Source organism: Neoarius graeffei, chromosome 8 (genome assembly GCF_027579695.1).
Source record: "Neoarius graeffei isolate fNeoGra1 chromosome 8, fNeoGra1.pri, whole genome shotgun sequence".
Lineage (NCBI taxonomy): Eukaryota > Metazoa > Chordata > Actinopteri > Siluriformes > Ariidae > Neoarius > Neoarius graeffei.
In genome coordinates, this window is record NC_083576.1 from 53430376 (window position 1) to 53455586 (window position 25211).

The following is a 25211-nucleotide window of genomic DNA, read 5'->3' on the forward strand; positions in this document are numbered from 1 at the left end:
GGGTCGCAGGCAAGCTGGAGCCTATCCCACCTGACTAAGGGCAAGAGGCAGGGTACACCCTGGACAAATCGCCAGGTCATCACAGGACCAATGCAGAGACAAACAACCATTCACACCTATGGTCAATTTAGAGCCACTAATTAGCCTAACCTGCATGTCTTTGGGGGAAACCAGAGCACCCAGAAGAAACTCAGCAGACACGGGGGAGAACATGCAAACTCTATCGGCCGCTGGGCTCGAACCCAGGACCTTCTTGCTGTGAGGCGACAGTGCTAACCACTACACCACCCTGCCACCCCAAAGCCAGCCAATATTATTTAAATGTCACTCAGATCCGTGATGTATTTCATATGAAAAAATGTGAGTTTTTTCAACACAAGAAGATAAACTTCATATCTTCAAGCCAATCTGTGATTTTCTTTTTATTACATAGAGACATTCACAAGCAAAAAGTACCCAAATTTATCAAAACAATTTATAAATTTCCTCACGAGTAAGTATATTGAAAAATATGTCATGGTCCGTAGTTCTCAATGTCCTGGATGTAGTTCGTTTGAAAAATATAAGTAGCATATTTCCCAGTAAAACACTTTTTTCTATATAATATATATTTATATTGTGTAATGTCTATATTTTCTATATTGTACATTACATATACACATTCTTCTTTTTTTTCCTTTTCTGTATCGCCAGAGAGACACTGACTGCTGGAACCATAAATATGCTGGCCAATAAACATACATGATTCTGATTCAATTTCATTAATTATTACAGTAAATCCTGTAAAAAAATACCCTTCTATTTAGTATTATTATTATTATACTAAAAATAGTATAATACTAAAATAAAAAATTAAATTTTTAAAAATCTAAGCATATTCCTCTGAATTTACAGGAGATTTCCCATGAACATATAATAACTTTCATGATTAGCATTATACAGAACAGAGTGAGGCAGTCGTGTAAAATTTACATTATTTATTAATATTTGAGTAACATTGCAACAGTTAAGTGTGAGCTCCTGCACTGTGAAACTCCTTTCAAAATTTTTGAATGAATGTGTAATTTAAGTTTTCGTGTGTTCAGCATAACATGACATACAACCATTCAACATTATAAATAAACCAATTTATAATGATATTCATAGTTATTAAAACACAAATTCAGCACACATGCTTATCAGTTTGTCCTGCTTGCTTTATTCCAGTGTTTTATTTTTCTCCCAGAAATATTAGTGTATTTGACCCATTTTGTAAACATACTGACCTATATTCTGAACAAAAGGAGTGTTACATTATTTACTATATAGGTTAGATATAACTGAGCTGGATCTAAGTATGGAAATTACAAATTGGTTACAGAGAGGAAATGTCAGCTGTGTTTACTTTCTCAGTCTCGTATATTTGAATTTCAGGTTTTAATATTAATAAATTATGAGGTATTTTGCAACGTGCATGTTTTAAACAGTTCATGCAAATGTGTAACAAACACTTAATCAATAAATAACCCTGGCCTTTAGACTGACAGAAATACAGACACAAAGGAGTACTGAGTGAACAACTAAAGTCAAATGCATACATGAAATTCACACATTCTTTATATATGGCTTTTTACTTTTCATTTGCTGCACTTTTAGGCAGCATTGAAGGCATTTTTGGCCGAGTCGGGATCCTTGGCTCCATCTTTATTTGAAAATGCGGTGCCATTGCTTGAGGAATGACACTTGAAATGAGCCTCTCCTGACTCCCGGTCTGAACTTTTTGGTGTATCTCCAAACAGGCTGAGAACTTTAGTGCCAGTGCCAAAAAATCCTCCATTGTAGTCCTGAGGTATGTTGGCTAGGCTTATGTACATTGGCACATGCTTTTTCACACAGAGGTCTTTCAATGGCTCCTTCGCCAATGCAACCATTTTCTACAACACAGAATCACTAAAAGTTCGTTATGCATGTTAGAAAGAGATTTGTATAAATACAACATCAAAACAGCCACGGCTTCTAAAGTTTCTTAGTGAACTAATTCCTACCTGCTCACACATGGCCAGAACTTCTTCAAGCTGCTGAGTTTCTTCTTTCACAGCCATTAGGCACTCGAGAGCAGACTGACGGGGATGCAAACCTCGATCAAACCGATTGTACAAACCCCTCCAGAACCTGAACCACAAAAAAACACAAGACATTGCCATTGATTGCATTATACTGATAATTCGTGACCAAAACTGCCTGCCCTCATCTCATCTCATTATCTCTAGCTGCTTTATCCTGTTCTACAGGGTCGCAGGCAAGCTGGAGACTATCCCAGCTGACTACGGGCGAAAGGCGGGGTACATCCCTGGACAAGTCGCCAGGTCATCACAGGGCTGACACACAGACAACCATTCACACCTACGGTCAATTTAGAGTCACCAATTAGCCTAACCTGCCTGTCTTTGGACTGTGGGGGAAACCGGAGCACCTGGAGGAAACCCACGCGGACACAGGGAGAACATGCAAACTCCACACAGAAAGGCCCTCGCCGGCCACGGGGCTCAAACCCGGACCTTCTTACTGTGAGGCGACAGTGCTAACCACTACACGACCGTGCCGCCTATATAGTATGATGTCATCATGTTTATATATGGAAAGTGAATCTGAGAGAGATCGGTAGTGTAGTGACCTGCACACTAAGATAACTACTATATTACTGTTTATGACTATTTCTAATACCCACATTCACTGGATATGAGCAATCATGCACTCTGATTGGATACTCTACTACTAGGCTATCAGCTCATATACCATGAATAGAGAAAAACAAAATGGTGGAGCTTGTTGCTGAACCAACCGAGGACAAAATAAAAACTCTACTTGAAAACAAAACCTCCAAAAATACTATTTCTAAGATCCACATTCACTGGACATGAGCAATCGCGTGCTCTGATTGGCTACTCTACTACTAGGCTATCAGTTCATATACTGTGAATACAGAAAAACAAAATGGCAGCGCGTGTTGCTGAACCAACCGAGGACGAAATAAAAACTCCACTTGAAAACAAAACCTCAAAAAAAAAATTATTTCTAATACCCACATTCACTGGATATGAGCAATTGTGCACTCTGATTGGATACTCTACTACTAGGCTATCAGCTCATATACCATGAATAGGGAAAAATAAAATGGCGGAGCTTGTTGCTGAACCAACCGAGAACGAAATAAAAACTTTACTTGAAAGCAAAACCTCCAAAAATAAAAAAGCAACAAAATATGGAATGAGTGTATTTGATGGGAAGAACAATTTTTTTTTTACAATTTGTCACGTGTCCGCTCAAAGGAATTGATTTTGTCAGACGTTTTGTATAAAGTTTTTATTTATCGAATTTGCAAAAAATAAAAATAAAAATTCTCTGCTTCTCAAAATCCAATCAAAATCAATATCAATCAATATCCTTTCTTTAACCAGGTGAAATATCTCACTGAGATTAAAATCTTTTTTCCAAGAGTGACCTGGCCAAGAGGGCAGCATAAGCAATGTTACAATAAAAATTATAACAGGCAAAAAATACAAAAATACACCTGCTGTAACATTACAAATGATTACAGATAAAACAAAATTCAGTTAAAATGCTAAAAGCGCAAAGTTAAAAATTCAATTAAAAACATAAAACAAAAATTTAAAAGCAAGTGCATTGTATGAGCAAGGTATTTTCTCGATCTTTTAGAATGGATTTAAATTCACCCAGGTTCATCAGCTTTGACAGTTTCAAGTCCTTTTATAAATTCATAATCCAGTGAATGTGGATAGAATAAAACAATTATTCCACTCAATCTCGTTGTACATGGCTTATAGGCTACTCAGCGCTACGCACCTTGTCAGCTATCGGCTCATGTACGACTCGGTTTTGTAGAATAACTGTTAATTATTCATTATTACTATAACAAGAGTTGTAGTAGTTGAAGAGTAAAATACATGAGGTTGATTTAACATTGCTCCATAAACCTCTTCTAAAAACACTTCAAATTATTTTTAGGTTATTTGAAATCAGTGCTTTTTTTTAACAAGTATGAAATAATTCCAATGGAAATAAGCAAGTAGTAATCGAAAATGCCACACAATTTTTTTTTGTTATTGTACTGTAACACACTTGAAACAGTAGGGGGCAGTAATGGGATGTAGAACTCCTTGGGTCTGGCTGTGGTCCGGTCTAAACAGTGGGTTCATATAGTCCAGTTTATTCTTCCACAAATGAGGCCAGATGGAGTGAGTCTTCTCTCTAATGCTTCAGACAAAATGAAAACGGTCATTCCTTCAATAACAATAAGCACGTAATGCATGTCAACACTATAGATTTGAATGGTATGGACAGCACAATGCGCAAAATAATACGCGTCTTAATTTGATTAAAAAAAAATTTAAATTTACCATAGATGTTTCCTCTCTTTTTCACTGTTGCAAATGAAGTTGCCATAGTGACATGAATTAATGTGACTGTGGATGCTGACGAGGAATCTCTCATTATATTCAAAGGCACAGGGAAACTGCTCCATAAGCTGCCACACACACTCTAAGAACTGGTCGATAACAGGTGACACTTCTTTGGGGTCTCCATTTAGGTGGCTGTACCTAAATACAGAGAAATCGACAAAGACAGCTCGCGTCTCTCAGAGTCCTGAAATAAACATTTAAACATAAAATATGTACAGAATCATAAAAAGCATGTATCCTACCTATGAGAAAATTTGTGTCCGAATGAAACCCAGTCTTTTTCAACCAGCACCTGGACACAAAACATGCAGGCGTAAAACAAAGATATGATCTGATAATTTACACTAAACTTACTAGAACATGCAAAATGTCATTTATTCTAACATAATACAGTATACCAGTGACCTACTTATTCCATTGTATAAAACAGGAAATTACATTTTCTTTCGAAATGTGATCCCAAGACGGCGCTAATCCACGCTGCGGGACACGTTCATCTCGTTCACCCTGATGGGCTTCACTTTTCTCAGAAGATTCTACGAAACTAAGCCTTGCTCTTCCCTGACTGATCTCCAGGAGAGTTAGAGTCAGACACAGACACAGTAAATCCCAAGCATTAAAAATCCCATAAGCATTACTTTTGCTTAAAATCAAACTTTTTGGACTTGCACATAAAGTACAGTAATATCATCCTCATTAACTATCACCGATATTTACTGTGGGAAGCATGGGAAGAAAACTCTTCTAACTCGAAAAGAAAAAAATAATAAGAACTTTTTCAAAAACTTTGCAAGTTTGTCAATTTATGTTACTTGTACAAGATTCCACAATTCATCATTAATATAAGTAAAAAATAATGTTCGTCAGTAAGAGACCACAGCATTTATCCCTAGTTTAGGAGCATGTTGAATGACATGCATGATAGCAATTAAAAAAATGAAGCAAACGGTGGTTACTAGTATAATGAAATAAAAGCACTTCCCAGCCAGATAAGTTTATTTATCTTTAATGTTTTCTTAAAACTAGACGGCCTTTCGATTTTATAAAATCGGTGAAATTTAGTTCCCTCTGAAATTGGTCATTGTGAGATATGTTTATTTCTGTAATATCTAAAAATCCAGGCCATTCTGAGGCTTGGAAGTTATTTAATTTGAGGGGACTCCTGAGCAAATAATGTGCATGAAATCGCTCGCTTCGCGCAGTCAAGCAGACAGAGGAAGTCCGTGTGCGCATGCGCAGGTTTACCTTCTTCTTCTTTTTTGTTTTACGGCAGCTGGCATCCAGTGTTGCATTACTGCCATCTACAGGTTCATCTTGACCGTGCACTGACAGTGACCTCATCCTGTCGCTAAACGAACAGCTGATCACACCGAGGTGCTCGCTGACCGCCGATATTTATTAGTTTGGTCCTGTGTTTCCTTTCCTTCACAACATAACGTCTTTTCTTCTCACTTTCCGTGACTGTAGTTGGTCTTTCCAGTTTCATTCACGCCCTCCATTGTTCTCTCCTGTTTCAAATTTGTATCCCACAATGCCTTGCGTGAATGGAGAAAGCCCATCATGTGATGCACGACGTAGTATCTTGTATTGCGCCATGGTGAAACAAGAAAAAATAGCAGACAATTTAGGGCCACGTGGCCCTAAATTCATTAATTGTTCTATTAAAAAAACAACGACAACAACAAAAAATTGGAAGTCTGTGATTCGAATTCAGTAGCTTTTGGGCCACTAAACAAAAAATAATTGGGTGTCGGGGAAAATTCTTTTTATGACCTAAACCTGAAAAATCTGAAAGGCAGTGAACCTTTAAGTATTAAGGATCAACTGTGTAAACATTTTAATTATTCTTTAGAGATGGAAGATGTAATTTTCTTGGTATATATATATATTATATATATATTATATATATATTAGGGCTGAACGATCTATCGTTTTCGACCGAAAATCGCGATCTCAGACAACACGATTTTGGGATCGTCAAAGCCGCGGTTTTTCTCAGTGCTCCTAAACTGACCTATGTTTTGTTTCGTCAATAAATTGTCCTCATTTTTTACACTACAGACAAAAAAAAATTACGTTCAGGAAAGCCTTGTGGCACTCAGTGTGAAAGAATTTTGTGAATATCTCCTTCCATTTTCGTGTAAATCCCCGTTGTTTGGAGGGAGCACTGTGAGGAAAAAGTGTGCTTTCTCTGTCTCTGTGTCTGAGCACGCGGGTGGGGGAGGGGCTGCTCGCTCACTCTCTCTCACACAGGAGGGAGGGGCCCTGCAATAGCGACTGCTACAGCCACTGCATCACTCTTATTTCCCAAAGGGGAACTGTTGGCTCTAGTTATAATTTATAATGCTTATGTACATTCTTTTACAAAAGTGCAATATTTTGATGCTGCTGAGCCATTGATCAACCTTTTTTTATGTCTGATATGTTGTAGATGGGAAAAGTAAAAGAAGCAAAAGTTTACTTAAGAAAGATGGCTCTCTTTTTATTATTTTAAGTTATTATAACTTGTTCCTCAGGCACTCAATGTTAATAAACAGGCCTACATTTGAAATCTGTTGACCTCAGTTTTCATTCTTGCATTAGCTTTATGGAATTCATTGTATTAATTAATTTGCACTGAAACTTGATTTAAAGAAAAAAAATCGTGGTTGAAATCGAAATCGCAATATCTGCCAGAAAAATCGCAATTCAATTTTTTCTTAAAATCGTTCAGCCCTAATATATATCATTCTCATCTCATTATCTCTAGCCGCTTTATCCTGTCCTACAGGGTCGCAGGCAAGCTGGAGCCTATCCCAGCTGACTACGGGCGAAAGGCGGGGTACACCCTGGACAAGTCGCCAGGTCATCACAGGGCTGACACATAGACACAGACAACCATTCACACTCACATTCACACCTACGGTCAATTTAGAGTCACCAGTTAACCTAACCTGCATGTCTTTGGACTGTGGGGGAAACCGGAGCACCTGGAGGAAACCCACGTGGACACAGGAAGAACATGCAAACTCCACACAGAAAGGCCCTCACCGGCCACAGGGCTCGAACCCGGACCTTCTTGCTGTGAGGCGACAGCGCTAACCACTACACCACCGTGCCGCCCGTGTATATATATATATATATATATATATATATATATATATATATATATATATATATACACACACACACACACACACAGATAGATAGATAGATAGATAGATAGATAGATAGATAGATAGATAGATAGAAGTGCAGTGCAAAAGTCTTAGGCACATGTAAAGAAATGCTGCAAACCAAAAATGGCTTAAAAATAATGAAATTTAATGTTTCAACATTAAAAAAAATACTATAAACAGCAGGAAGCCATAATAAATAGAACAAAGGCAAAATTAGGTCTGAGACGACCCTTTGCTTAAAAAAAAATCATAGTCTCAGGTACAATGAGTGCAGTTTTATAAGGAAATGAGCTGTACTGTAGGTTTTACTGAGCATCTTGTAGAACCAGCCACAGTTCTTCTGGACACTTTGACTTGTCGCACTCGTTTCTTAATTTTGCACCAAAGCCCAGTAGCCTTCATTATGATTTCTCTTTTAATCTGAAAAGTGGTCTTTTGTGTAATATGCTGCTTAGATACAATCATTTTTTCCTGTAACATTTAATTTTCATACTTGCCATCCCTCCCGATTTTAGCCTCCGTCTCCCGCCTCCCGATCATATTTGTTAAAAACTGGATAATCTTCCGGTTTTGGGAAATCCCTACCGCCAAGTTAAAAATATTTCCGATTATGTCCAATCAGAATCGTATGAGAAACACTGCTGACGTCAACTGATTTTTAACCAATCAACGAACAGAACGACAGTCACTTCCGTAACGTAGGATTCACCCAGGCTTCCCGACATTTTTTACAAGCAGTCATTCATCATAGCCACTAAACCCAATACCAAACGGCAGAAATATGAATGCAAATACCAGGTTGCATGGGAGAATGAATTTCCATGGATAAGCAAATGTTCGACCAGCCAGTTACACATTTTAAGGTAAAGATACCTTAAATCAGAATATAATGGAGATTTGAGTGTGAAATTAAACTAGTCTTCCATACCATTTCAGAAACAAACTGTACAACTTCTAAAGTGTTTAGTGAAATTTTGCATGACAGAGAATTTGTTTGATGAGTGTATTTGAATAGTGTGGTCGTGTCTTAGTGCTATTTTGAATTTATGTTTGAAAGTTTTAAGTGAAAGTTTACAAGTGAATTATCTGGAAAGTGACTGATTTTGACAGAGTTTTGAGGTTTTAAGTGAAAGATTACTAGTGAGTGTATTTTGGTAGGACTAAAATTTCGCATTTGAGTGAATTTCTTTGTGGAGTATGTTTTGATAGTATGGTAGTATTTATAGTGCCATTTTAAATTTTGTTTGAAAACTTTCAGTCAAAGTTTGCAAATGAGCAAATTCCTTTGATGCATTTTGATAGTATTTCTAGTGCTTTTTAAAAATTCTGTTGGAAATGTTTAGTGAGAGGGGCGGCATGGTGGTGTAGTGGTTAGCACTGTTGCCTCACAGCAAGAAGGTCCGGGTTCGAGCCCCGTGGCCGGCGAGGGCCTTTCTGTGCGGAGTTTGTCCACGTGGGTTTCCTCCGGGTGCTCCGGTTTCCCCCACAGTCCAAAGACATGCAGGTTAGGTTAACTGGTGACTCTAAATTGACCGTAGGTGTGAATGTGAGTGTGAATGGTTGTCTGTGTCTATGTGTCAGCCCTGTGATGACCTGGCGACTTGTCCAGGGTGTACCCTGCCTTTCGCCCGTAGTCAGCTGGGATAGACTCCAGCTTGCCTGCAACCCTGTAGAACAGGACAAAGCAGCTAGAGATAACGAGATGTTTAGTGAGAGAGATGCATTTTAGTAGTACTAAGACAGTGCAGTATTTATTTAATTGAGTTGTTACTATTTTGGTTAAATCTTATTAAAATTTTATTTAATTTATATATGATATTATAGTTCTCTGTATTTTTACATGAGCTTACAGAAGGAAAACACATTTGATGCAATCCAGTAATACTTTCATTCACTGTGACTATTTTAAGAAATTATAAGCATTCTTCTAAAGCATCACTTGTGTTATTTTCTGTGGGTCTCTGTATGTATACGATATTCAGGCATGAGATTTTTCAGCTAAAAATCTGATTTAAGACTTCCCTTTCATTGTTATTATATTAAAATTCAAGACGAGTATTATTTCAGATTTTTCACTCTGAGCTCTCTCATGCCTGATACATGAATCCCATAACCTACAGTAATTGATAGAACAATATCAACAATTCAAAAACTCTTTAATTGTATAAATTTCAAATGGTTTGCAATTAATTAGGATCTACTGTTTTTATCGTTTCAACCACGCATCATACCCTTGTCCAACTGAAAATGTCGTTCACGCACTTTTCTCCCCCGTGAGAATTTTGAAAAGTCGGCAAGGATGAATTTTGTGCTGGAAAACAAACGTTTGGAACTCTAGTGTTTTTGTACTGACTCAATAATATAGAAGTCATAAAACAGAAATCTATAACAGTTTATGTGAAAAAAATTGCGTACCTAATACTTTTGCACAGTACTGTACATAAACACTATATTTTACCATGAATCCCTTCAGAGTCCTGTAGTAAGGGTCAAGAAGCACACTGGCTACAGAGCACACTTGAGCTGTCCGATCCCAACCATCAGAGCAGTGGATCAAGACGCTGATGCCTTCCTCTGCCACAGCCTGCACACACACACACACACACACACACACACACACACACACACACACACACACACACACAATCAATCAGCACAGGAGATTCTGGAGTACTGCAGACGAGTGTGTTTTGCTAAAATCAGTCCTGTCTTACCCTGGCAACAAAGATTCCAGCTGACAATATTGATCTGATGTGTTTTAGCCAGTCTGAATTTTCCAGGCCCAAAAGGAATTCCCCCATGGACGAGGAACAAAGATCAGACACTGTGGAATGAGACACTGTTATTAAACTTACCCATGGGAAATAATAAATATAAACCGACAGCATACAGTATAGGAAAATGAATAGCAGTTGTTCAGAGGTCTCTTGATAAAACATTGTATGTTAAATATTTTGTTTAGAATACATGAAAAATTACTACTTCAAATATGGCATATGGTATGTTAGTTTAGATATTGAAAAATAAGCACTTCTAATGCAATGTGCTGCAGCATTTGTTTCTTTATATTTAAAATAATAAATGACTTTCTTTTCAGAAGGTTAATAACCTCACGCTAATCTCACATTGGGCCTTCAAATTTGGCATAGGTTTTATACCGGATGCCCTTCCTGACTCAACCCTCCCCAATCTATGTGGGCTTGGGACCGGCACTAAGCATGCACTGTCTTGTACAACCCCAGTGGCTTTGTATTTTACCTAATCTGGGGGAAACCAGAGTAAACCCATGGAGACACGGTGAGAACATGCAAACTCCACACAGAAAAGTCCCCGTCGGCCATGAGGTTCGAACCCAGAACCGTCTTGCTGTGAAGCAACAGTGCTAACCACTATGCCACCGTGCCGCCCAAGGAGAACTATAAGAAATATAACCGTTTTATTTATTAAAACAAGGCACCATTTAGCCTCTCAGAACATGTAAAGAATTAAAACATCTCTCTGTACTGAAATTACCCTCCATCGTCATTAACTTATGATTAACATGAACACAACATAACATTCAAAGGCACACTGATAAACCCGTCCTTTGGGAGAAGGTACAAGAGCCTGGTTTCATTAATGACCAATGACTCAGTCAACACACAGTACATATAATACTTTAATCTAAAACAAGCATTAAATATTCTCCGGAAAGCTGGTGGCTTCGCTTGAAATGAGTGCTTCAACTTCAGATTCACAGGTGAACAGGTTCAGTCAGGTCTTAAACCTTAGACTGGTGATCTAGGAAAACTGTTATTCTGGGAAGAATTAGAGAGTGAAAGGCTCCAACTGGCTTTAATGTAATCAGACCTAAAACTGCCATGCTGTCTCAGTTGGACAGTTACTCTCTGGTATACATCCTCTGGACTCCCTAATGTTTCTAGGGTAAAATCAAAGCTCAGACTACTATTATTTTTACAAGAGTGAATCAAATCATTCTCACGCCCCTCAAAGGAGGGTAAAGGGTCCCCAATCGTCAACTTAAACAAAAATAGTCAAGCAATGAAAGCCAGATGGATTTAAGCATTCCTTAATAAATTCCCTCTAGCGTTACCATGAAAACCCTCCTACAGTACAGTCTAAGTAATCTCAATGCTGAGTGTCTTTACTAGAGTGAATAAGACAACTTGGTGGTCCAGTGCACTAGTGTTCCTGTCTCACTACACGCAATATTCAAAAATAATCAAAGGATATGTATAGCAGATGTACAGAGCATATAAAAAGTGTACACACCCCGTTAAAGTGATAGGTTTTTCTGATGTAAAAAAAAAATGAGACCACGATAAATAATTTCAAAACTTTTCCCACCTTTAATGTGACCTATAACCTGTACAATTCAATTGATAAACAAACAAATCTGTTAAGGGGAAAAACATAAAAAATAAAAGATGTACAATCAGCTGGTTGCATAAGTGTGCACACCCTTAAACTAATACTTTGTTGAAGCACCTTTTGATTTAATTTCAGCATTCAGTCTTTTTGGGTCAGAGTCTATCAGCCTGCCACATCTAGACTTGGCAATATTTGCCCACTCTTCCTTGCAAAAGCGCTCCAAATCTGTCAGACTGCGAGGGCATCTCTTGTGCAAAGCCGTCTTCAGGTTACCTCACAGATTTTCAATTGGATTTAGGTCTGGGCTCTGGCTGGGCCATCCCAAAACTTTAATTTTCTTCTGGTGAAGCCATTCTTTTGTTGATTTTGATGTACGCTTGGAGTCATTGTCGTGCTGAACGATGAAATTCCCCTTCATTTTCAGCTTTCTAGCAGACACCTGAAGGTTCTGGGCCAAAATTGACTGGGATTTAGAACTGTTCATAATTCCCTCCATCTTAACTAAAGCCCCTGTTCCAGCTGAAGAAAAACAACCCCAAAACATGATGCTGCCACCACCATGCTTCACCGTGGGTATGGTGTTCTTTTGGTGATGTGCAGTGTTGTTTTTGCGCCAAACATACCTTTTGGAATTGTGGCCAAAAAGTTCAACCTTGGTTTCATCAGACCATAACACATTTTCCCACATGCTTTTGGGAGAGTTGATGTATTTTTTTTTTGCAAAATTTAGCTGGGCCTGGATGTTTTTCTTTGTAAGAAAAGGCTTCCGTCTTGCGACCCTACCTCATAGTCCAGACATATGGAGAATATGGGAGATTGTTGTCACATGCAGTAAACAATCAGTACTTGCCAGAAATTCCTGCAGCTCCTTCAGTGTTGCTGTAGGCCTCTTGGCAGCCTCCCTGACCAGTTTTTGTCTTGTCTTTTCATCAATTTTGGAGGGACATCAAGTTCTCGGTAATGTCACTGTTGTCCCATATTTTCTCCATGTCTTGATGACTGTCTTCACTGTGCTCCATGGTATATCTAATGCCGTGGAAATTATTTTGTACCCTTCTCCTCACTGATACCTTTCAACAATGAGATCCCTTTGATGCTTTGTAAGCTCTCTGTGAACCCTGGCTTTTGCTGGAGGATGCAACTGAGTAAATGTCTGAACTTTATTTATAATCAGAGTCATTTTAATTGATGGTAGGTGTGAACCCAAAAAGACTGAACGTTGTAATTAAATCAAAAGGTGCTTCAACAAAGTATTAGTTTAAGGGTGTACACACTTATGCAACCAGCTTATTGTACGTTTTTTATGTTTTCCCCCCTAACAGATTTGTTTGTTTTTCAATTGAATTGTACAGGTTATAGGTCACATTAAAGGTGGGAAAAGTTTTGAAATTATTTATTGTGGTCTCATTTTTTTACATCGGAAAAACCTATCATTTTAATGGGGTGTGTACACTTTTTATATCCACTGTATGTAGCAGCTTCACACCATTCTCTTACATGGCAAGCTGCTAGACATACCAGCCCAAGGGAGTCAAACAATGAACACTCATGAAACAATTTTGCTCTTATTTCAAAACCCCATACCTTTTATTAATAGACATGTGCAAATATGAATTCATTTATTCTTCTTCACTCAGAGATTCTTTGTCTCTGTGTTAGCCCTGCAATAGACTGGCGACCTCCCCAGGGTGTACCCCGCCTCTCACCTAAAGTCAGCTGGGATTGGCTCCAGCTTCCCCTGCGACCCTGAAGGATAAGCGGTATAGATACAGTAATGGCTGGATGGATGCAGTGGTGTAGTTAGGCCCTATTTGAGCCTAGCCCCGGGTATTTTCACTCTCAAAAAAAAGTAAGAGATTAATAGAAAACAACTGACTGAAACAGATCGGAACTACGCAGTGCACTTACAAAATTTTGGTAACCGCCAACAGAAGAAGAACATTCAGAACTGGTTGGAGGATGACTTCAAAAAAACAATCCACTACCGTAGGATTTTTCAAGATGAAAACAGATGATAAGTTATTGACCGTGGGTGTACATATTGAATGCATCAACAATGTAATCTATCGAATTACAACCCCAATTCCAAAAAAGTTGGGACGCTGTGTAAACTGTAAATAAAAACAGAATGTGATCATTTGCAGATCATGGAAACACTATATTTCATTCAAAAAATACAAAAGACAACATATCAAATGTTGAAACAGAACATTTTTTGAAAAATATATGCTCATTTTGAATTTGATGTCAGCAACACATTTCAGAAAAGTTGGGACAGGGGCAACAAAAGACTGAAAAAGTTGTATAATGCTAAAAAATATACTTTGGTTAATTGGCAATAGGTCAGTAACATGATTGGGTATAAAAAGAGCATCCCAGAGAGGCGGAGTGTCTCAGAAGTAAAGATGGGGAGGGGTTCACCGCTCTGTGAAAGACTCCGTTGGCAAACAGTGCAACAATTTAAGAATAACGTTCCTCAATGTAAAATTGCAGAGAATTTGGGGGTCACATCATCTGTGGTACATAATATCATTAAAAGGTTCAGAGAATCTGGAGAAATCTCTGTATGCAAGAGACAAGGCTGAAAACTGACATTGGATGCCTGTGATCTTCAGGCCCTCAGGTGACACTGCATTAAAAGCAGACACGTGTCTGTAGTGGAAATCACTGTATGGGCTCAGGAACACTTCAGAAAACCATTGTCTGTGAAAACAGTTCATTAAAGCATCCACAAATGCACATTAAAACCAGATATAAATAATATCTAGAAACACCGCCACCTTCTCTCGGCCAGAGCTCTTTTACAATGGACTGAAGCGAAGTGGAAAATTGTCCCGAGGTCTGACGAATCGAAGTAAATTCTTTTTAGAAATCATGGACACCACGTCCTCCAGCCTAAAGAGGAGAGGGACCATCCGGCTTGTTATCAGCGCACAGTTCAAAAGCCAGCATCTGTGATGGTATGAGGGTGCATTAGTGCACATGACATGGGTAGCTTTTACATCTGGGAAGGCATCATTAATGCTGAATGATATATACATGTTTCAGAGCAATATGCTGCCATCCAGACAAAATCTTTTTCAGGGAAGGCCTTCCTTCTTTCAGTAAGACAATGCTGAACCACTTATTAAAACTGCATGGCTCCATACTAAAAGAGTCTGGGTGCTAAACTGGCCTGCCTGCAGTCCAGACCTGTCTTCCATTTAAAACATTTGGTGCATTATGAAGCAAAACAAAGGAGACCTCGAACTGTTGAGCAACTGAAATTGTATATCAGGCAAGAATGGGACGTTTCTTTTTCAAAACTACAGCAATTGCTCTCCTCAGTTCCCAGATGTTTACAGAGAGTGTTGTTAAAAGTAGAGGTGATGCAACACAGTGGTAAACATGCCCCTGTGCCAACTTTTTTGAAACATGTTGCTGACATCAAATTCAAAATGAGCATATATTTAAAAAAAAATAATCTTAGTTTCAACACTTATGTTGTCTGTGTACTATTTTCAATGAAATACAGGGTTTCTATGATTTACAAATTATTACACTGTGTTTTTATTTACAGTTTACACAGCGTCCCAACTTTTTTGGAATTGGGGTTGTGTGTTGATACACAAAAACTGCTCCGTGTAGCCTCGTGATGTTGACTTTACAGCGTAGGGTATATATAATTAGTATCCCAGGCAAGCTCAAATGTTTGAGTGGTTTAATAAATATTTACAGTGGTGATCATTTTGCCCCAAGTTTATTTAACAGGTCAACAACAATGTGTGTTCATGTAGACACCGATAGTTGCCCTGATATAATTTAATATGTTTTAATGCTACATGTACAGTGGTAATAATAATAATAATAAGAAGAAGAAGAATTAATTTATTTATTTCGAACATGTATAAAAAAATGTATGTAACTATTTGTACATACAAAAGGAAGAAATCGAGAAATTAAAAAAAAATAAAATAACAAAGAGCTAAGACATTACAAAACACCGCACATTGTTTGAAAAAGGAGTGGGAAGAAGTACAATGCTTTTTTAATTTCCCACCACTTTTTAACTACCCCGAAATCCTAACTACATTAATAGACCTATAAAAATATATACCATATATACACTTCATGAATATCTATATAAATATATAATTACAAAAATAAATATATACTACATACCATATATACACTTCATAAATATCTATATAAATATCTCTTCTCATCTCATCTCATCTCATCTCTAGCCGCTTTATCCTGTTCTACAGGGTCGCAGGCAAGCTGGAGCCTATCCCAGCTGACTACGGGCGAAAGGCGGGGTACACCCTGGACAAGTCGCCAGGTCATCACAGGGCTGACACATAGACACAGACAACCATTCACACTCACACCTACGGTCAATTTAGAGTCACCAGTTAACCTAACCTGCATGTCTTTGGACTGTGGGGGAAACCGGAGCACCCGGAGGAAACCCACGCAGACACGGGGAGAACATGCACAGAAAGGCCCTCGCCGGCCACGGGGCTCGAACCCGGACCTTCTTGCTGTGAGGCGACAGCGCTAACCACTACACCACCTTGCTGCCCTCTATATAAATATATAACTACAAAAATATATATATACACTATATACCATATATACACACACTTCATAAATATCTATATAAATATATAATTACAAAAATAAATATCTACTACATACCTATCCCTGTAAATATAAATATATAAACTATCCCCATAAATAAATATATACATATATACCATATACTAAGTTAGTTCTAATATAACAATCAACCCTATTCTATTTATAGATTTATCCCTCATCATCCTCCATTAACATACTTCCTCTTCCATGTACTTGTTTAAAAATATTTTTTGTATCTTTTTTTAAACAGATTTATATTTGCACTTTTTATTTCTGTCTCCAGTCTGTTCCATAAAGTCACCCCACAGCTCGATACGCACATGCTTTTCATATTTGTTCGAACCTTTGGTTTTTTAAAATTTAGGTCTCCCCTTAGATTATATCCCCCCTCTCTTTCACTAAACATTCCTTGTATATTTTTTGGCAATAGATTATTTCTTGTTTTGTACATTATTTGTGCTGTTCTGAATTTGACCAGATCCATAAATTTCAACATGTGTGATTTTATGAATAGTGAGTTTGTGTGATCTCTGTATCCTGTTCTGTTTATTGTCCTTATTGCTCTTTTCTGTATTGTACATATCGGCTCCAGAGTGGTTTTGTAGGTGTTTCCCCAGACTTCGACACAGTAAGTCAGATATGGCAAAAATAACGAGTAATATAGAGTACGCAAAGATTTGCAATCAAGAATATGTTTTGTTTTCCACAGAATTGCTGAGCACTTTGCCAGTTTTGCTCGTATGTATCCTACATGAGGTTTCCAGCAGACTTTATGATCCAAAATCACACCAAGAAATTTAATTTCCTGTACCATTTCTATCTTAGTATTGTCAATGATCAATTCTACATTACAATCTATTTTGTGTCTCCCAAACAACATGATCTTTGTTTTGCTTAGATTTAATTATAATTTATTTTTGTCAAACCATAGTTTTAGTTTATTTATTTCAGTTGTGATTGTCTCCAAAGTCTGCTGCAAATTCTCACCGGAACAAAAAATATTGGTGTCGTCTGCAAACAAAACAAATTTCAGTACTTGCGAAACTCTACATATGTCACTGATATATAATATGAATAATTTCGGACCTAATATTGACCCCTGTGGTACCCCGCATGTAATGTTCATGAAATCAGATTTATGGTCACCTATCTGCACAAACTGTTGCCTGTTTCTTAGACAGCTCGACAGCCAGCTCCACCCAACTCCCCTAACACCACACTTTTCTAGTTTACTTAATAATATACTGTGATCAATGGTATCAAATGCTTTTTTTAGGTCCACAAATACTCCAATTGCTATTTTTTTATTGTCTGTACAGTTTGTGATTTCCTCTATTAGTTCCATTAATGCCATCGACGTTGATCTGTCCGTTCTGAATCCATATTGACTGTCTGTAAGGAGGTTGCGTTTTTCAATGAATTTGTCCAGTCTATCTGAAAAAAGTTTTTCGAGTATTTTGGAGAATTGGGGGAGTAAAGAAACAGGCATGTAGTTTGTGAAATGGTGTCTATCTCCGGTTTTAAACAATGGTATCACTTTTGCAATTTTCATTTTGTCTGGAAATGTACTACCTGATTGAAAAGATAAATTGCAGATGTGGGTGAGTGGTTTCACAATTCCCTCAATAACTGTCTTTACTGTTGACATGTCTATATCATTCCAGTCTGCAGAGGTTTTGTTTTTACATTTTCTTATAATTTGCATAATTTCTTCATCATCAGTTGCAGTTAATTGTACTTGGATTTCTGTCCCCCATATCTTCTATGTCCCCACATTGTGTTGTCTCGGGTTCCTTTATTTTTGCTGCTAAATCTGGTCCCACATTTACAAAGAATTGGTTAAAACCATTCACCACGTCTCTGAAGATTCTCAGTCATCCAGGTACATAGTAATCTGTGGTTGGTAGAAGAGCGCAACTGGACTTGCTTGAAGATTCTTGAAAACGTTTCACCTCTCATCCGAAAGGCTTCCTCAGTTCTGTCTGACTAATAGGGAGTATCAAGTATTTATCCTCTCATGGATCATCATAGAATCCGAATCAGAATGCTGATGGCTGCATTGTAGGTGGCTGATAAAAGATGTCTTAGACCCCCACCTCTGTTCAGTGATGGTCGTTCCAGGTTGACAAAAATGAACGATCCTCTCTGGCTAAGATGTCTGCCAGTTTTCTGGAAGTCCTCTCATACTCCCGCACCAGTCAAAGGGATCTCATCCCAAAGTGCGTAGAAACATGTCTGTGAAGATTCTCAGTCACAGGGATCCCAGACGTCCGCTATTTAGCGGAATTCCACTATTTTTCTAGCCAAAGTGGTGGTGTTTTTTTTTTTTTTTAAATCTCTTGTATATCCGTTAAAAATATGTTTAAGTAAAATGACCAGCAGAATACGTTCTGATTTGGTTTGCTTGTTTAGCGTTGTTTTTGTCAGCTTCGTTTGTTCTCGTTGACATTCGGGAACACTCGGAAGTTAAATTGATGTAAATACCGCAAGACTGTACGCGATAGAACGAGAAAACAATATGGCTGCGCCCTTTTGCTAGAAAATGTGTTTTAACTCCGTTCGTGCTTTTGTTTCTCATGCGTTGAACTTCATTCAATATGTCGTGGAAAAAAGATATCGTCCATAAAAGAGATAGCGGAACAGTGTCCAGGTTAGAAGAAGTATATTCTTCAAAGCTACATTTTCATCTAATTTTTATAAATAACATTTTTTTTTTGCCACTTATGTCATTGATTACAAAATATGGCATCAAATAGATACACATTATTGTTAAATTCTGTTGCTTTTCTATGTTAAATCTATGTAAAAAATGTGTTCTATAGCATCTTTAAATGTTAAAATCTCAACAGCTTCAGGGGGCTTGCAGCCCCCTTGACCCCTGCTGATAGTTTCTTACATTCCTCTATTTTTTTTCAATTACTGCTGGGATCCCTGTCAGTCATCCAGGTACATAGTAATCTGTGGCTGGTAGAAGACATGTTTCTACGCACTTTGGGATGAGATCCCTTCGACTGGTGCGGGAGTATGAGAGGACTTCCAGAAAACTGGCAGACATCTTAGCCAGAGAGGATCGTTCATTTTTGTCAACCTGGAACGACCATCACTGAACAGAGGTGGGGGTCTAAGACATCTTTTATCAGCCACCTACAATGCAGCCATCAGCATTCTGATTCGGATTCTATGATGATCCATGAGAGGATAAATACTTGATACTCCCTATTAGTCAGACAGAACTGAGGAAGCCTTTCGGATGAGAGGTGAAACGTTTTCAATAATCTTCAAGCAAGTCCAGTTGCTCTCTTCTACCAACCACACATTCACCACATCCTCCATATTATTTATGCTCTTGTCATTTTCAGTGTAGTACTCCAGGTAATTTGTAGTTTTGGATCCATTTCTCACAATGCCATTTAGTACAGTCCATATCCCTTTAATGTTGCTTTTATTTTTCTCCACTAATTTATTATAATAGTCTTTCTTACATATCCTCATAATATTAGTTAATTTATTTATATATTTTTAATATTTTTCCTCTGCCTCTATAGTTCGATGCTTTAAGAATTGTCTGTATAATATATTTTTCTTTTTGCAGGCATTTTGTAGCCCCTTGGTGACCCACGGATTATTTGTATATTTATGTATATTGCTGTATTTCTTTATAGGACAATTTTTATTATATAGTTCATTTAATATTATTAAAAATTCCTCATATGCTTTATCAACATGCTTTTCTTTATAAACTACATTCCAGTCCTGTATCATTAAGTCATTTTTTAGTGCAATCATGGTTTCTTCAGTTTTCACTCTTATATATTTATAATTTTTAGTATCCTTTTTCTTGCTATAATTACAGTAATATACATTAAAAATAGGTAGGTGGTCACTGATGTCTGTTAATAGTAGTCCACTCTCTGCATTATTTTCCAGGATATTAGTAAATATATTATCTATTAAAGTGGTGCTGTGAGAAGTGATCCTGCTTGGTCTGGTAATAGTTGGATACAGTCCCGTACTGAACATTGAGTTAATGAACTCTTCTGTCATTTTATGTTTCTTATGATTTAAGAGGTCGATGTTAAAATCACCACAGATGTACATGACCTTCTGTGTTGATTTTATGAACATACTTTCCATCCAATCTATAAAAACTTCTATGCTTGATCCAGGAGATCTGTATATACAGCTCACCGTTATATTTTTCATTTTTTCACAACATATTTCTACTGTAATACACTCCATCCAATCATCAACAGCTACCGTCATTTTTTTAATTAATTTTATATTCCAAACTATTATCAACATATATTGCCACTCCCCCTCCGCTTTTGTTCTTTCTGTTGATATAATTAAGTTCATACCCGTTTAGCTCAAAATCTACTCCCATCTCATCATTAATCCAAGTTTCTGATATGGCTATTATATTGAATGGAGTATTGAACTGACTGAGATATTCCTTCATTTTATGGAAATTGGCATACAGACTTCTGGTATTGAAATGAACAGCTGATATCTTATTTCCTTCTCTGATCGTTGCATTGTATTGATTTTCAGTGTAATACCGGCAGCTGATATTGATGTTGCTGAAAAGATTATTTTCTGGATCAATATTATTTTCCATATCTTGTGTTTTATGCTCAGTATAAAGGAAAGTGTCCAGTTCTTGTGTCCAGTGTCCCGTCCTTGTGTCATGATTGTAAGTTGCTTTGATTGACTCCTTCAGAATTTGTCCAGTTCCCCAATATCTCGGATGACCAGGATCTTGGCCACTTCTAGAGATCCCTTCAGCTTTATGAATATTTTGCAGTTTTGTGTCCAAGTGTTTTGGATTTCCCCCGTTTCCTCAGGAGTCTCACCTTTTTTGCAATGTCTGCATTTTTTTTGGTTAAGTGCTCATTTAGAAAAACGTCTGAGCCTTTCAGTTTCCTCCCTTGCTTTAACAGTCACATTTTATACTTTCTGTTGGCAAATCTTATTATTATAGCCGGTTTGTCTGTGTTGCTTCTCCGTGGGAGAGGGTGATATGCTTCGATGTTTGTACTTTTTTACCTCTATCCCTTTGGAGTGCAGGAATGCTGTCACCTGTTGCTCCACAGAGTTAGCATCCTCCTCGTTCTGCTCCTCTCCGTCTCCTCTCGCCACTGCTCCAGCATATGACCGGGGTTTAATCTGCAGTCCGGTCACAATGATGTTATTTATCCGGGTGTATTGCTCCAGATCCTCCACTCGGTTCTCGAGAAAGGCGATCCTCTTTGCCTTCTCCGTGTTCTGCAGCCGCAGAACATTGACCTCTTCCACCAGGTCCAGGATGGTCTTCTGCTGCATCCTGACAGCAGAGATTTCCTCACCCAGAAAGTCGAGGGATTTTTTGATGTCCTCAATCTCCTCGACCGTAGGAGCTCTCTTCGGGGGCATTGCGTTTGTTGTGGTTATGCAGCCCGCAGGTAGCTCTCGGCCCGCTCCCGCGCAGCCTCTCAGCCCACTCTCGCGCAGCCTCGCTCCCGCGCAGCCTCTCAGCCCGCTCTCGCGCAGCCTCTCAGCCCGCTCTCGCACAACCTCGCTCCCGCGCAGCCTCTCAGCCCGCTCTCGCGCAGCCTCTCAGCCCGCTCTCGCGCAGCCTCGCTCCCGCGCAGCCTCTCAGCCCGCTCTCGCACAGCCCGCTCTCGCGCAGCCTCGCGCTTTATTATAATAATAATAATAATAATAATAATAAAGTTTATTTATATAGCACTAAATCACTAATTGTTCTAAGTGCTTAACACTACTAAAATAATTCTTACAAATGAACTACGGAAAAAAACCCCCAAAACTATACAACTTCTAAACTAAGCTATCTATTAAAAACAAACTTACATATGACACAATCGGAATTGAAGATATACGATTTAAAATATTATTAATAGTTTCTATATATTATACGCTTAATTCAAAAAAGGTGATTCTTCAAAGCTCTTTTAAAACTATTTACATCCTCAATTTGCCTAAGCTTAAGCAGCAGTTGGTTCCATAACTTTGGACCAGCAATAGAGAAAGCACGGTCGCCATATGTTTTTGTGTGTGATCTAGGCACTTGCAGATAATGAATTGATGCTGCTCTTAAGGAACGCGAATAATTTCTAAAATGTAAAAGCTCAGTTATATAAAATGGAGCTTTACATGCTTGAAAGTTTGTGAACCCTTTAGAATTTTCTATATTTGGGGGCGCTAGTGTGCACGCATGGAGTAGACATGTTTTTCGTGAGCTCCTGCCAAGTGCAACGTTTATTTTTATATAAAACACAGTGTAATGAATATTTTGCGAAATACCGTTCATACCACACTTTTAAAAGTTTAAGTTGACCTTTGCATCGTATCCTGCCTGAAAATGACTGATGCTCGAACAAGACATGAGGCTTCGAAGACTACTAGCACTACCCGCTCAAAGCCAGAGTCTCCAAAAAGCATGGCTAAAGGTAACGCTGAAGCGACTAGCATCGAGGCAGACACACTGAGTGCCACTAAATTTACGGATGCCCTACAGGCTTTAAAAGCAGATATATGTGGCAAAATTGATTCTAAAGTGGACAATCTCCGTACCAAAATCACAGCTGTTAAAGAGGAGCTTAAAAACTCCTTGTCGGGCTTGCAGGCTACAGTGGATAAGCACAGTGTCACTATTCACGATCTGGAGTGCTTTTCCACAACACACAGCGACACTGTCGCTAGCATGGAGATCAAACTTAGCGAGTTATCCGCAGAAGTGTGTGCACTAAAAACAAAATGCAATGATATGGAGGGCAGGCAGAGAAGACACAATCTTCGCATACTAGGCATACCTGAGGGAGATGAAGGGTCCCGTCCTACTGAATTCATTGCTCAACTAATTCAGGATATGCTGGAGTTGGAGGAGAAGCCCTTGCTGGACAGGGCGCATCGTTCTCTCCGTCCAAAGCCGAAGAGAGGGAAGCCACCGCGAGCATTTGTCATCAGAGTCCATTACTACCATGTCCGTGACCGTGACCAGATTCTCAGACGAGCAGCTGAGGCTTCTCCATTATCACACAAGGGTAGCAGGCTATCCATCTTTTCTGACTTCACGGCGGAGGTTGCAAAGAAACGTGCAGCATTCGTGTCGGTAAAGAAGATTCTGCATGAGCACCCTTCAATCAAATTCGGACTTTTCTTCCCGGCTGAACTGAAAATAACGATGCCATCAGGTGATGTTCACAAATTCACTGATCCGGGCGCAGCAATGGCCTTTGTCAACGCCGCAGTACGTGAACCAGCAGAGTAGAATAAGATTGCGGTAGACTATGCTTTTACCAGAGACAGTTGATGTTCTAAAGTTCTAAAAGTGTCAAGTGTCAATCAGCTAGCCTAATCTTCCATTCGAGTAGCCCTCATCAATGCTAGTTCTGCGAGCATTCTTTATTTTTTTTATGTTTATTATTGGTAATGTAAATTAAAAATATTGTGCTTTTTATGACCTTTATATTTGATACATTTATAGCACTTGGCCCAGTGGGCGAGTAGTGAGTTAAGTTAGTTTAAGGAGTTGGACGTTGGCCTTTAGGGAGAGTAGGTGCGCGCGTCACGTTCAGGATGACGCTTCAGCTGTTTGTGGTTTGTCTCTTTGTCTGCACGTTTTACCAGTCATTTTGTTTTTTAGATTTTTGTTTGTTTGTTTGTGTAGGGGCCTTCTGATATATACAAAGGTAGCTTCTGACAGTCCTGTGAGGGTTCATTTGTTAGTCTACTGTATCATACATTTGCTGCTTTATCTTGATATAATATGATCTCACAAAGCAGTCCTAACCCCACTCCCCAATTTAGTGGACACACACTCAAATTTACTAGCTGGAACATAAAGGGACTGAACTAACCTGTCAAGAGAAGCAAAGTTCTTCACTACCTTGAAAGTATAGGGACTTCTATTGCTTTCCTACAAGAAACGCACCTGAAAACAGACAATCGCTCTTTGTTGCATAAACAGTGGGTTGGTCAGATGCATCACTCACACTATAGCTGCAAGGCAAAGGGAACTGCTATTCTCATACACAAATCTGTGCCATTTACTTTATTACACACCAAACTAGATAAAAATGGAAGATATGTCATACTAACAGGTAAACTCTATAATACCCCAGTGATATTAGCCAATGTCTATGCCCCCAATTGGGATGATGAACATTTTTTCAAGTCCTTTTTTTCTTCTTTCCAAGATATGCAGTCTCAGTGCCTCATTTTGGGAGGTGACTTTAACTGCTGGCTAAATCCTTCTGTAGACCGCTCCTCTATGAATACGAAGCCTCAAACGAAATCAGCTAAACTAATTAAGTCCTTTCTAAAAGAGTTTGCTATATCTGATGTCTTGTGTTTTCTGAATCCAACTAGTAGAGCTTATTCTTTCTTCTCGAATATGCCCCGCACTTTCACACGTATAGATTATTTTTTATTAGATAATCGACTCCTCCCCGCCGTGCACTCCTGCACCTATAATCCCATAGTTATTTCTGATCATGGCCCTGTGACATTAGAACTTAACTGGAAAGGTCATATAAAGCCACGTTCACCATGGCGTTTTAACATCCGGCTATTGTCAGATGATGACTTTGTAAAATTC

General features: G+C 38.5%; 1 protein-coding gene across 1 annotated transcript in view; it reads right to left on the reverse strand.

Annotated features, from left to right (window-relative positions):
- Window positions 1-1512: 1512 nt before the first annotated feature.
- The window catches only part of mtmr7a (myotubularin related protein 7a), a 67489-nt gene continuing 43790 nt past the window's right edge, over window positions 1513-25211 (reverse strand). Inside the window, exons 8-14 of the mRNA XM_060926954.1 lie at window positions 10333-10442; window positions 10077-10202; window positions 4703-4752; window positions 4398-4598; window positions 4120-4254; window positions 2025-2151; window positions 1513-1913 (exon numbers count right to left, since the gene is read on the reverse strand). Coding sequence (XP_060782937.1) covers window positions 1632-1913; window positions 2025-2151; window positions 4120-4254; window positions 4398-4598; window positions 4703-4752; window positions 10077-10202; window positions 10333-10442 — 1031 coding nt within the window. The 3' untranslated portion in view covers window positions 1513-1631. The remainder of the gene's footprint in view (window positions 1914-2024; window positions 2152-4119; window positions 4255-4397; window positions 4599-4702; window positions 4753-10076; window positions 10203-10332; window positions 10443-25211) is intronic.